Source organism: Vicugna pacos, chromosome 5 (genome assembly GCF_048564905.1).
Source record: "Vicugna pacos chromosome 5, VicPac4, whole genome shotgun sequence".
NCBI classification, from domain to species: domain Eukaryota; kingdom Metazoa; phylum Chordata; class Mammalia; order Artiodactyla; family Camelidae; genus Vicugna; species Vicugna pacos.
In genome coordinates this window covers 42,252,915-42,267,371 of record NC_132991.1, presented here as the reverse complement: position 1 = coordinate 42,267,371, position 14,457 = coordinate 42,252,915, and the positions used below count along the sequence as shown (strand labels likewise).

The 14,457-nt window shown below is 38.9% G+C and overlaps 1 protein-coding gene across 3 annotated transcripts in view; it reads right to left on the bottom strand.

Moving 5' to 3' along the window:
- The window catches only part of CERS6 (ceramide synthase 6), a 296,892-nt gene that overhangs the window by 31,837 nt on the left and 250,598 nt on the right, over positions 1 to 14,457 (bottom strand). For all 3 annotated transcript variants that reach the window (XM_072961105.1, XM_006201102.3, XM_072961104.1), the window contains exons 7-8: positions 11,827 to 11,955; positions 9,020 to 9,126 (exon numbers count right to left, since the gene is read on the bottom strand). In XM_072961105.1, the coding sequence (XP_072817206.1) occupies positions 9,020 to 9,126; positions 11,827 to 11,955 (236 nt within the window). The remainder of the gene's footprint in view (positions 1 to 9,019; positions 9,127 to 11,826; positions 11,956 to 14,457) is intronic.

The window sequence follows — 14,457 nt, the reverse complement described above, 5'->3', positions numbered from 1 at the left end:
CCAGAACAGCACTTCAGGGAAACAACAGGCGACCGCTACTGACAGCAGGGGGACTCAAACATCTAACTACATTTTTGAGGCGGGTGACGGGACACACTCTGAAATACATGCAAGCCGATGGCTAGGAAGAGGAAAGGGGCAGGGTCAAGCTCCACGAACAACTCACTACTGCTCTGTTTCTTCTGTACTTCATCACGACAACCTATTTTGTGAAGCCCCTGACTTATTTCTGGTAGATACTGTAGACTTAATATACATATAGGAAAGGGTTTTGACCCTCTGTAATAAAATGCCGACTTTGCAAATTGTGCTCCTAACATACTGTAATGCTCTGGAAAGAGAAGTAATTTAAGAGACTTGTACACAAAGAAAAATTCCTTCAGGGCTCCAAGCTAGCCCCTGACTTGACTGAATGGGATGTGTTCACATGGTGCTTTAATAACAACTTGAAGGAGTCACTGCTGCATCAAGGTGTTTGCACTCCAGTAGCAAACGAGAGAACACCCTTATACGTCCATGGGATAAGATCAAGGAAAATGTGGTGGGCTAAAATCTTGACCAATGGAAATACTCTAGTTAACTAATGATAACCTGAAATTTTTCCTTATTTGAACACATTTATTATTAGTCAGAAGGCATAATAAAAAGCCACTGAACATATTTTTCCTATGATTTGATGTTGTATAATCATATACTGCTTCAGGTTAACACCCGTACGGCTAACTATGACTACCGAGCACAGGTGAGAAGACAGGAGACTAGGCTGGAACACAGGTGGCCCGGGGCACTGCCTGGAGGCTAGTTTGGGAAATCATCCCAAATATTTCCGTATTTGATTACCATACATTACTGGGCAGTAAGATTACAGTTAATAGACTATTCTATTTCAGTAGATACATTTTATTATACTTACATTCCAATTCAAAAGACAACCTAAAAGTGTTAAGTAATTAAAACAGTACTCCTTTATCTCTCAGCATTTAAAAAAATTTGGCATTGTTTCAGTCTGGCTATTTTTATACACCATGAAGTAGAATGTCTTCAGAATCACTTCTTCAAACATGTCTTAATAAATATTTCAATGAATGCTTCATACTACATTTCTTCAAACTACTGAATCCATAACTCAAAGATCACAATGCAATGAATTAGCAACTGACAAATCAAATTAAATATGTATATCCTGATAACTCTATTTAAAGGCATTGGCTGGGACTGTGTGGGATGCCAAGTAGTCTAAGACACTCATGTCTGGGAAAATTAGGTATGTGTTTCTATGCTATCCGTTCAAAAAAAGGAATTAAGGCAGTTAAATTGGGTTAGTGCAAGCTGCTCTGAGAGATGACGAGTTTGCTATGAATTTGAGGTTGGGTACCTGATGTAAGTCCCCGTGGTGCCAGGAAGAGTTGTCCAGGGTGCTAGGGCAAAATGAATGACAATGTTAGGATGGTGTCCTGTGTGTTCTTGCTCACTTTCTTTGGCGGTCCCATGGATAGAGGAAAGATGCTCTATTTTCTTCTGTCTGTCCCCTTGGACAGTTGCTCCCTTCCTCTGCTGCTCTCGAACCTCTGGACAACTTCCTCTCTTCGCGCTTCACTAATCAGGAGCCACGACACCACAAGTACTCCCCACGCCCCCGACCAGGCTCCTGGCCAGTATATCTATATCTACATGTGCATCTGCATGTTTTATGGTTTTCCTTATATATCTTTAACGCTTGTATTTCCAGCTCTTTGACATTCAGCATTCTAAACTAAACTTTTTTATTATCTGCTGTGGACAAAGGCAGTAGTTATTAAACAACTGCAAATTCTGTATCTATAAATTCTGTCTGAGCAAAATGATTCTGGGACTGGAATGCCCCTTGCTTTTAAAAGCTACTGAGTCACTGCTATCTTTGTCTTATTTGATTGGCTTATTTTGTGTCAGAAGGGAAGATGCACTGTGGGCTGCTAAGCTGCAGTCATGATCGCGACAAACTAGACAGGAAATTCTAAAAATTCATTTACTCATTTAACAAACATTTATTGATAGTTCTGCAGTGTTGGATGCTCCTGGGCTCATGACCTAATCAATATTTATGTCCCCAATACCCACTCTCTGCCTGACACATAGGAGGCTCAGAGTGAAGTGCACTGACTAGATCTGTAAAAAATAAATGGCCCCAGGGAGGTGGGAGAGCACGTGCTTAGCATGCAGGAGGACCTGGGTTCACTCCCCAGTGCCTCCATTTAAAAACAAGAAAGAAAGAAATGCCTCCTTGTCTATGAAGAACTTTAAAAGGTTTTGCTCCCTGCCCTAAAGACATAAAAGTTAAATAATAATACACGATAAGATACAGCCCCACAAGGAACAGGATGACTCCAGAGATGCTGGTGACAGTGTGGTTCTGTCCTTGGCTACACAGCCATCCCAGAGGGGACAATCAGAGACATGGATGAAGTTCTGAAAATGAAAGGACACAGCTGGGGTGGCCTCCACTGACAGTGCCACAGAGCCCTGCACGCTGGGATTGTGCAGGGAGGGTTTCCGGGATGGCTCAGGTACTGGTCCAGGGCTGTGAAGTAGGCAATGGGCAGTCACAAGCCGTGCCAAGGCTGAGCTCAGGACTGTTGACAAGGGGCTAAGCATGTACAGAGTGGCGAGTTGGCAGAGGCGGCCCAGGGACCAGTGAGGAAGGCAGGGCACCACAGTGAAGGTAGCTGGAGGAGAGGACCAGCCTAGTACACAACTGCACTTTATGGTAACATAAGCAGACGGTAATGATGTAGGTTCTTCATCTACTATAGAATTTTCCATAAAGCATCACTCTCAAATAAGTGAGACCCATGACCAAATATACAACTTTCAAATCTTTGGGCCTGGCAATAGACTTTATTATGATACACAGATATTTTTAAAACAGATGAAATGGCCATACTGAATTTTTTCCCTAGATGGTAATGTAAACACATTTTATAATACTTTGAGTAAACAATCTTTCTGTTTTTGTTTTTTAATCCTTCCCTGGCAAAGGAATCACTGCAGTGACTGGGAGGAAGGAAGGGAGGGAACGCTTAAGACATTAATTCTGTGTAGATAGTGTTACTAGGTTACCACATTTTTTTGTTGCCTTCAGTCACAAAAGGAAAAAGCTTATTTAATTGACAGCATAGTCTGCCTCCCCTACACCCACATACAATATTAAGAATACCTGCATGTTTTTTGCCTAAGGTAGACAATACTTATAGAAAACTCAAAGGCTGAACACATTTAATACATCACTCCCCACACTGCCTTATTTTCACTCACCAGACTAATACTTAATGGCCTAGCCCAAGAGTTGGCAAACTTGTTCTGTAAAGAACCAGCTGGTAAATATTTTAGGATTAGTGGGCCATATACTCTGCTCCACATGCTCAAGCCACTGTAGCAGAAAGCAGCCAAGGACAGTGTGTAACAGATGCGCATGGCTGTGTTCCAGTAAAGCTTTATTTATAAAAATAGTCAATGGGTTGATTTGTCTTAAAGACCAGAGCTTGTTGATTCCCAGTCTAGTCCTTCAATCTTGAAATTATATTAAAATTGTTATGTTTACATGAAAAGAAACAAAACATCTCAACACATTCTTTCTATCCAACTCAAGCCCTCTTAGGAAGGTATTAACAGATATTAGTACACGTAAATATTATTAAAAACATGCAAAAAATGCCTAACAGCCAAAGGACTTTAGGCTTCATCCTGTATCTTTCAAATATATTTAACACAGACCAGCACCAAGGAAAATTGCAGAGAAACTCTGTCAGGAGATTCTAGGAAAAAACCAAAAAAACAAAAAAACCAGCTTGTCCAAATTTGTGAACTCCAAGACTAGTCTTACCAGATATTCAGAAAAGCACGTAAGTCATAATACTTTGGTAAAATACGTTTTGAAAAATAAACCAGAGAAGACGATATGCTCATATATGTAGATGAATTTCAAATCTTATTATGGAAAATGGTGAAAAAAATGATCAAGGCTCATCTATAACATTTTTTTTAATTGCAGAGATTTTCAGAGAGTACAAACCAGTAAATGATTCCCCTACTTCACAGGACAGAGATCCACAGAAGCCATATGCCTCTGTCTGAACAGCAGTAGACCACTGAAGGTACGCATTTGACTCTAACGTTCCTGTAGCCAGGGGGCTGGCATTTGGTAGGACATGAATGGGGATGTGGAAAGGCATTGTTAGGCCATAAGAAGAGGTCCTGGCAATTGTGATATGTCCATTCTTGGCTGGACAATGACTTGTGACTCTGTAACTTGCGGAAAAGAAGTAGCCTAACGTACACTTGCATTTTATGAAATTCTGTTGAGATTCATCTAATAGTAATGCTTACTTCTCCTGGCTCAGGATAGGTATGGCCACTTAGGATATGAGGAAACAAGGCAACCCAGTGTATGTCCAATATTACACACTCACTGAGTACTGAGAACAGAAGTGACGAAAACAAGGTATTTTAGGTCTCATAATTGGAGAGAGCATTTAAGAATTTTATTTCAAAATATCTATGGCTATGGTTCCTTAATCTAGACTAGTTGGAGGTTGTAAAATGTAATAAACACTTCTGACCATTTGGCCATCGGGGAATTTCCATTTCTGTCAGTAATGTAGCATCCTTTTTTAATGCTTAAGAGTTATAAATTTCTTTATAGTTATTGAACACTGCTATAAACAATATTTCATTTGATCCTTAACATTTCCTGTCAAGGCAGGTGAAACGATTACTACTCGTGATTCTGAGAAGCTATTCACCTGGTCTTCCAGCACACAGTGAGGAGAACCATGACTCAAAGCAAGCAGTCTTTGTACTGCCTGCACCTTTCCTTTCAGGACCCTTGTGGATTTGCCTTTTCTGGTACCAGATTCTAACGGATGGCCGAACGATGGTGATGCTTACAATGTAGTGTCTTGGCTGGGGCAGAATAATAGGGATCATCATTCTAACGATTCTTTTTTAATGTAACAACTACCAAAAATGGATCTCATCAAATGTTTTATGGCCTAATCCTTAAATAATATAGTACTATGTGGTAGGAAGAACAAGTGGAACCTGGTAAGTACTTGCTGAATTGAACTGATGTCAGGAGACCAGAGTCCACAGAGCCTGGGTGAATCATTGACTAAATGAATCTGTCTTCCTTGTATAGCACAGGCGAAACTGCCCCTATCTGCTTCACAGTGAGTTAAGGAGCTCAACTAAGAAAACATAACATGAGACTATTTAGAATGGAAAGGTAGCTAATCTACTCCACAAATATTTACTGAGCAGCCACTGTGAGCAAGGGATTGTGATGGATGCTATAATGAGACTGAGCACAATCTATTCTATGCCAACTGAAACAGAAGCTTCATAAAATATGGCAAATTGTTAGGAGCTTCAGGGATGACACCCGAATGCAGCTGAGGAAAGACAGATGCAGATCAATGAACACGCTAACGGCTTACAATGATGAATAGGCTTACTCTCAAAAAGGAGCAAATCACTGACTATCCAACTACAACGTAAAGGCTAAAATAATACAACGCTGAGTAGATGCAGTAACATGAGACACATACCCAATTTCAATGATTTACTATGCAATAAGAGAATGCAAATATCTCAGTAATTTTTGATATTCACTGCATGTTAAAAGCATAGTATTTTGGATGATACTGAGTTAAAATAAAACATGTTATTTAAATGGATGTTGCTGTTTTTCTTTTTCCTTTTCTAATATGGCTACTAGGAAATTTTAAATTATTGTGCAGCATGAATTATATTTCTATTGGACAGTGCTGTTCTAGAAGAATGTATTGTGGCCAAAAGAGAAGCCTGTGCAGAGCATGGTTCCGAAAAAGCTAATCGTGACATGTGCCACCTGGACCAAAGACACAATTGAAAAGGAGCCAAGTGTTATCAAACCCACAAGTTACACAAATTCTGATCACTCACGTGGGAACACAACACAACATAGTCAGGAGGAACCTGGAAGGTATTGCTGGTGGTTTCGAAGTAAATGGACTGAAAACTAACAGAAGTAGAGGGCACAGGAATCATTTTGTTTCTTCTTCCAGCTGAAGCATGAATAGTTAAAGGAGGAACAAGTCTACGAAACGCTTGTTAGAACTGAGGTCCGACTACCTCCAGCACCTCCCCTCCAGGTGCCAGTGACCATCTCCCACACACATCCTCACTCTACAGGGAACAGGGCTTTTGTCAGCTGGCGGAGCTCCGCAGCACATGCAACCACACTAGTTAATACTGACAATCCATTTATAATATTTATCTCCAGTAAATGTTCAAAAAACTTATTCTAGGCACACACAATTATCAACCAGAATACTGAAGGGACCTGCAGAGATCCAGCTGCAAGTACCTCAAGGGAGGCCTGTGTCCATGGGAAAATCTCAGCACCCAGCCCAGTAGGGGTTGGAAACAGCAAGTGTACGATAAATATTCATTAAATGCATCAAAAGTGGTGGTTATGTTGGAAGGTAGAAGTTCACACTTAGATAATATAGTGCAGACAGAGGCGAGCTGCATCAGAAGAAATGCAGCTCTAAGTCAAAGCTTTTCGTTAGTGCTCTTGTATTTTATGTCAGCCAGTCTACATGTGGAACATCACGACAAGAGGAGGTCGCAGGGACAAACAAAGGAGAACAACAAGCAGGAATCATGGAAGGGATTAGAGATGCTTTCTGAAGAGGAAGCCGACAGAGGATATATGAGAAATCTTCACGTTCCTAAGAGTTTCCAGCTAGAAGGGGCAGGGTACACCTGGTTTTCCGGAAGCATTTTTCTGAGGCGGGGAGGAATTCATGGATCTTTCTGAGACCCTGACAGAACCACAGGCCCTCAGCTCAGGGAAAGAATTTATACACGTACGTTTTACAGTTTCAGGGGATTCTAAACCAGATTAAGGACCCTTAGCTTAGAATTTATAAGGATCCAGGTTTCTGTTTCATATAAACAAAATTATCTCTCCCTAGACCTCTAAAGGAATACCCCAGGAAATTGAGGGAAGAATTCCTAAGCTGGGCAGAGGGGGTGGGAGCGCAGTCCAGAGCCAGTTCTGTGGGTCCCTCCCACTTCTAGGGTTCCCTAATCTAAAAGGAATTTTGGAATAATTTCACAGTATTAAGGCAAATACTTAAAACACTATTTGTTACTGTCATTCACCTTACTATTTTAAATACTAGCAATGCCCACCGCACTCTAGTCATTGAAACAGGATCAAAACAAAGATCATCCCAGCACAAACATAATGTATGAGACACATCTGATGAGGATTTCATTCACTCAACGCACAACTACAACGGCAGCATGTATGTATAAATTACTTCTTGTCTTAGAAACAATAAAATATTTCTCTCCACAAGTTGCTTTTTGAAAAATCTGGCTGCACTAAGGGACATAGGAGCAGAAGCCCTCAGCATCTGCAACAGCAGCTCTTGTTTTATTATTTGGTTCAAGGATTCCTCTAAGCAGCTCACTCATGTCATCATCACAGGGCATACCTAGGAGTTATCTCATTAGTAGTACTGCGTGATTTCTCTGTTGATTTATGTTCTAGGTAACTCATTGCTGTCTAAACCTGAAGAGCTTTTATACACTCACTAGAGGGGAGGAGGAGGAGTGCATCTCAATTTCAATTCTGCCCTTAAAGGGAAGTAAGCAAATCAAAATCCTGGATAGATTTGCTTACTTCTTCAAAACTTGGGTTCTCAGAAACCCTAGTCAGGAAAAGCTTTCTATTATTCTTCTGAGGAAAGTTTCCTGGATTTTGCTTGGCTTTCTTCGATTTAAATTCCTACCATCAGTTCTACAAATAACCTTGAAAGAGCCCCAGTTCTGAAGTAATTATAGACGCATTATATTCAAAATGACTGCAATGTTTCCTACCTACAATCACATAAAACTCTAATGAGGTTTTATAAATGCCTGTTGCCAACACACAGTGCTGCTTTTGGGAAATGTTTTTTCATAATAAATAAATGTCCAAAAGGGCTGCAAGCCTCAAGGCTGTGTGTGTGTGTGTGTGCGCGCGATTAATTTGTTTATAGCGCCCCAACTTTTATTTTTGTTATTTTCTATTGGACTGAAAAAGTACTATTGCAGCCCTTCATTTCCCCCACTTTCTCCAATTTCCATTGCTGTAATTTCCTATTCAAATCAATTGCTCAAAATAGAAAAAAAAATCTGCCATCAGTGATGGACCTTAAGTGATACGGAGGGATCATTTTTTTTCCTGGAAGTAATAGCCTTTCATAAAAAAGAATGGCAGTGGACCTATTTTCTATAGACAGGATTATCAAATTCCATCAAAACCTGTCAGACCTTTTCCTTAGCTCTCAACCAAAGAAAAGACATCCAGACATGAAAGGGCCATAGAGAATTTCAAGGATTACTTTTGAGTTATACCTTCCATTTGCTCTAGCTATAAATGCACCTGATGAGGGGAATTACATAGGACGGTGGCTCTCAAAGTTTAGCGCGTCTTAGAATCATCGGGAAGGCATATCAAAGCCCAGACTACCAGACCCCACCTCCAGAGTGTGTGATTCAACGGTCCGGGATGGCGGGGGGCCCAACAAGTTGTATTTCTATCAAGTTCAGAGGTGATGCTGCTGCTTCTGGTCCAGGGACAATCCTTGGTGGGCCCTGGTACTGGAAGATGTCTGATATCTAACTGGTCATGACACTGTATTTGCTTTCTTAATTAAAACTTTCATGGCTAATGTTTCCAGGTCATACTCTAGATCGGAGCCTAAAATGGCAGACAGCTTCCTGAGGCTTAAGACCCTTCGGAAGCCCCCTCTTTCTCTAACGATCCTGTGGGAAATATTAGTAAAGAGCGCAACCCTCTTCAGGAAGAAGAAATCAATCTATTTCTTGAGTACATCCCTTGTTTTTTTTAAAACTTCTAAGTGCTCTGGAGTGAAATTCAACTGGAAAATGGTTCATAAAGCCTATCTGGACGGGGTGGCTCTATCAAAAAGATTGGTTTACTCACCAGAGAGGAAATATGCCCAGTCGTGTGGTGATAAAAACCATGGCAAACATAACAAACAGGAGATCACAAAGTTTCTGAAACTTGGCGTAATTTGCCATTTTGGCAGCCTATGAAAGGAAAAGGACTGTGTCATATTAGTTTAGTTAAACAAAAAGCTTCTTTCAATATGCATGAGTCTCCTTTAAGATATAACTTACCAGATACACAGAACTGCCTGCTACTTTGAAATGTCATGCATCAGGCATCTTATTTATAAATTACACTTAGGTCGAGTGAAATGTGGTATGAGCCATAAGTCAAACTACTGACTGTCACAGATTTAATATAATAGTCAGCAACTTGAAACATTCAATTATATGGTTGATTTCAGGAAAACAGAAAAATAAGAAATCCTTGCATTAAGGAGGATATTAGCTAGCCAAAGACACCGAAACAGGAATTTGGCCTAACAGGTCAAAATAGAAAGTGCTAGATAATCCTGTAAACCTTTATGAGTCCTAAACACTAAGGCCACAGACATTATACAGAATATAGAGAGAGCTTTTTTCCTCCTTTCTACTTAGAATTATAGATCTTCCTTAAACAGGCTTAAGGACAGTTTCTTGGCTGATTCTCACAAACTTAGAAATGAAGAATGTGTCAAGATCATGTCCTCTCAACGAATCTACTTAGGTATAATTTTCAAAGTTACATTAATGGGTCATTTTCTAGATGAAAGTCACTAATGTGCAGAATGGCTGTGAGAAGTACACTGATAATTTATGATCGTGATTTCAGTGACCAGTTTTTACCTTCTAAATTAGTCTAGGGGAGAAATCATATCCCTTTCCCTACCATCTACTTTTTAGAGATGGTTCTAAGAACAGGTGATGCTGAAAACAAAATTGGGCTTGGTCACCTCCTTCTACGTTTTCACAGGTAATTCACAGTACCCACACACAGGGTTATAAATTGAAGACGACTTTTAAGTTCAATACATTGTTTTCTACTTCTTGTAAAGTTAAATTGGCTGAGTCAGACTTGAAAGGACTGTTGACAGTATCCACAGAAGCTATAATTTAACAGCTTTAAGTAAAATATACAGCTACAAGAGAAATATATTCCTAAGGGGAAGTATCTGTCAACCGAGTGAAAGTCAGGATTACCAACTTTTGATTTCACAAATACTTTGGATGTGACACCACAAATTATACTAAAAAAGAAAAAAAGCACCTTCTGCCTCCTTCTGGCTAGGTAAACCATGTGGTTTTGCTTTTACGTTCACTCACCAGTATTCAGAAAAAAGCATTAAACACCAACTTTTCTCAAGTGCCTAGGCAATAGGTCCCGCTTGCAAGAGTCAACATATCTCACTATTTGGATGTTCTCAAGCGTTATTTTATAATATCAAAGAGAATCCAAGTGATGAAGAACATCTGCTTTTGAGCCACACGACTGGGATCTTTGGATTATTTTTCTTTTCTAGATAAAAGTAGTGGATGGCGATTTAGCACACATTTTCTGAATTACGTCTCTGCCAAGCATTATGCCATCCATTTCCACAGACATTAAAGTTGGCAGATTATAGAGGACTGATTTCAAAACTGTAGACTGCTGTGTAAATTTCTACTTTCAAGCATACTTAGGATTTAACTACGTGGTAATTCATTTTCAGGGAATTGCCTTTATACTAATTGTATTTCTCCTTTAAAAAAAATGTGCTGAATAGAATCTAGCTCTAATCACTTAAAAATCATAGCACCAAACTGTTATCTGACATATCCAGCTCATTAGGACTATTTCCTGTTTCATAACCTTATAGGGACAAGAGTCTTTAATAAACTGCTGTATATACTTCAAACCTTCACCAATTGCCTTTATGTAGATTCAGCTTTATGGCATGGAATTTCTGCTTATATTGCAATAGCAAATCATTATTTGAGGGCACTGGTATTCTATATTCACAGTGACAGCAAATGTTTCAAAGGGGCAGAACTGTGGGCCAACAGGAATAAAAAATCAGAATACAGATTCCAAGACCCATTTCTACATGGAATTTGTAACTGAGTAAGTTTATTTTTGACCAGTTCTATAAATGTCGTAGGATAAAGTGAAAAAAACTTTTAATTATATATTCTTATTGAGTACATCTCTTCACAGGGGCCATAATTAAAAGTAGATACCACATCAAAATTTTACTTGGGAGTTCTCTCTTTTGAAATATGCTAGAAACACTGCTCTTTTTCTTTTTTTGCTACTTTAATAGTTCTAAGTGATAATGGTTTAGAAAGTTAATCAAGTGCAACCAATATTTCCTCAGATATTCTTTATACTTACATGCATAGAAAACATAGTTTTCATGTATAATTTGCAATTCATACATACTTTCACTGTAAAAATACTAGGATAGTATGTATATTGGCAATAAAAAATATGACTACTAATTCATTTCATCAGGATGTATAACTATTACTAAACTGAGTTGTATACACTTTCCAGATAAATCAGTGTGAAACACTAGAAACAAAACCTATTCAAATAATAATTTTCCTATTGTAAAATGTTCACTTGAGTGTGGAGGAATAAAGGTTTTCATTCCTCTACTAGTAAAGATTGCTAATATGGTGAATGTCTTTCATACACAAATTTATAGACTATAAAGTCTCACTGTCACCAATTTAATGTACAAAGAAACACTCTACAGTTCCAAAGTGGTCATACACGACCTTCCTCCAGCACCATCCAGCACACCATGGAGGACCTGATGACCTGGGAGATTTCAAAAATCCCGGATTTTGTACTCTTATAGATGAGAGAAGAACTTTTACCTCCAGAAGAGCATCGGCTGAATCATGGAGACAGAGGACCAGGGTCCCCACTCGGGCCATATTGTTGACGTATGAAAAGGTAATCAATAAAATAGATACAACGTGATGCAGGAACATAACACCAAAGTCCTGGGAAGGAGAAAACACAGACATGTTAGGGTTTAGCAGCATTGCAACTTTTCCACTGATCTATTCAACCATTCATCCGATACTAACCAGGCTTTCTATGTCCCTAGCACTGGGGGCACTAAAATGAGTAACAGAGTTGTACCTACCTTCTGGGAGTTCTGCATGTCCTGGGAGAGACACACAGGAGACCAGTGACTATGGAAAATGTGATCAACACCAGGACTAAGGCCAGTTCACAAAGGCGTTTCGTACTAAGCTAAAGAATTTGAAGCGACAGAAGAAATTGCCGTATGATTTCAAGCAAAGAAAGGTATTACTTTGATGGTACTTTAGGAAAATCTTTTGGGCAGCAGTGTTGGTCCAACTCAACCACTTCTCTCACTACTGGCGGCTGGGGATTCAACATCCTTTTCCTGGAATATGCCCAATGGGATGTTAAAATAAGAATAACACTATGTTGGTATTTCTGATGGTTCCTACACAAACTCTGAAATTCAACCATTATCTGTCTATAGTCATTATAAAAAATAACTGGCAAAAATAATAGTAAGCTGGCCATCCTTATTATGGTCAACGTCAAGGGAGCTGCTTCCTGGCCCATGTGAAAAGATCATCTTTCTCTGATACTGACTTATCTCTGGGCCACCTGAACAAGGTTTGTTGTTGACATGGAATTTCTGTTGCTTAGAAATATAGTCTCTGTTTTACTGATATTTTCACTCTTATTTAATCTGTATTTCTCCCAGAGTAAGCTTGTACTTCTCTGGGATTTTAATGCCAGGACTAGTCCTAACCGTGATCAACTTGAAGCCATGGAGAAAGTGGACTACTCTCCCACACACCATTCATAGAGAAACAAATAAATAAGCCAAAATGAAAAGCATATTGTGAACCTGAGAGAGAGAAAAGAGAGTAAATGTGTGAACACATACACACTCTTTATTCAGCTGCTGATGTCACACAGTTTGGGGTCTGAAAGGTCAACGTCGGCAACTTTTAAATGGTTTTAAAACATTTAAACAATGCTCTTTGTCTAGATCCTGAAAGTAACTAATGATAATCCATAAGTAGTGAAGTCTTGCCCTTATTAAGTCCTTTTGCCATTTATTTCACTGTATAGTTCCCATACTGAAAAATTTTCCAATTATTTTATTTCAATTTATGTAACAAACCTACAAAGCTATGGGTATTTCTGTTTAAATTCTTGTGATCCAGAACGCTTAGGAATGCCTTTTTTTATAACTGTTATTTTATTTTTTTATAAGTTTTTTTTTGAAGTATTGTCAGTTTACAAGGTTGCATCAGTTTCTAGTGTACAGCATAATGTTTCAGTCATACACATAGTCCTTTTCATATTCTTTTTCATTATAGGTTACTATAAGATATTGAATATAGTTCCCTATGTTATACAGTAGGACCTTGTTGTTTACCCATTTTATGTATAGCAGTTAGCATCTGCAAATCTCGAACTCCCATTTATCCCTTCCCACCCCTTTTACCCCCAGTAACCATAGGTTTGTTTTTTATGTCTGTGAATCTGTCACTGTTTTGTAAGTTCGTGTCACTTTTTTAGAATGTCTTATGTTTCATAAAATCGTTTTAAATGACAATGATGAAATAAAGTTAAATGGGTATGTTAAAAAAAAAAACCCACACAATGTTTAAATGGTTCTGTATACACTTTGGCGAACACGGTCAGGTTACTTTTCTGCCTTAGAAAATGCCAAATGTACAATAATCACACTATTGATTTATTACTAGGATAAATAACGTGCTAGTTTCCAAAATAAGGTTGGGTAATTTTTAAAATGAAGTGCAATTATTTCTCTTATTTTCAATTTAACCTAGTCTCCAAATGAGCCATGTTGCCATGATGGTGGAAACCACTGTTGGCAGAATCATCTGTCTTGCCCACAGCAGAAGTGCAGAACCAAGTCGTGCAAACTCCTGCCAACTGCTGACCTACCACTGTGATCCTTTCTCCAGACCCACATTCATATATAGTTCTCAGCTCACTAGCAAAGAGAAACGAAGACCATGAGCTGAATTTAAGGAATGATTATGTACAGACTCAACTTATCAGCTTTACCTACTTCTCTTGATTTTTTAAAGTTGGACAATACCCCGATTCCTCAGACACACAATAACAATTGTTCTGAGCATGTTTCCCATGGAAGATGAACTCTCTTCTCTCCAGGCTGTTACCAGAAATGTTTTAGGTTCCATAACCTGGAGTACAGCAATCTACCTACCAGACAATAGCCCCTTCAAAACAATGGATCAATTAAAGTGGGGCAAACCCATCAGCTGATCTTTTATACTGTTTCCTAAACATAATTAAATAAAAACCTAGAGGGCTAATTCAACAGTTCAGTGAGTTTACACTCGCCTGTGCTGAACACAGATTTTAAAGTCTAACGAGCTGAGTATCTAACCAGAACAATAGTCCCCACATTTCCCATTGTTTAGCCCTGAGTCCTTGCTCTTATTCCCTGAAAAAGA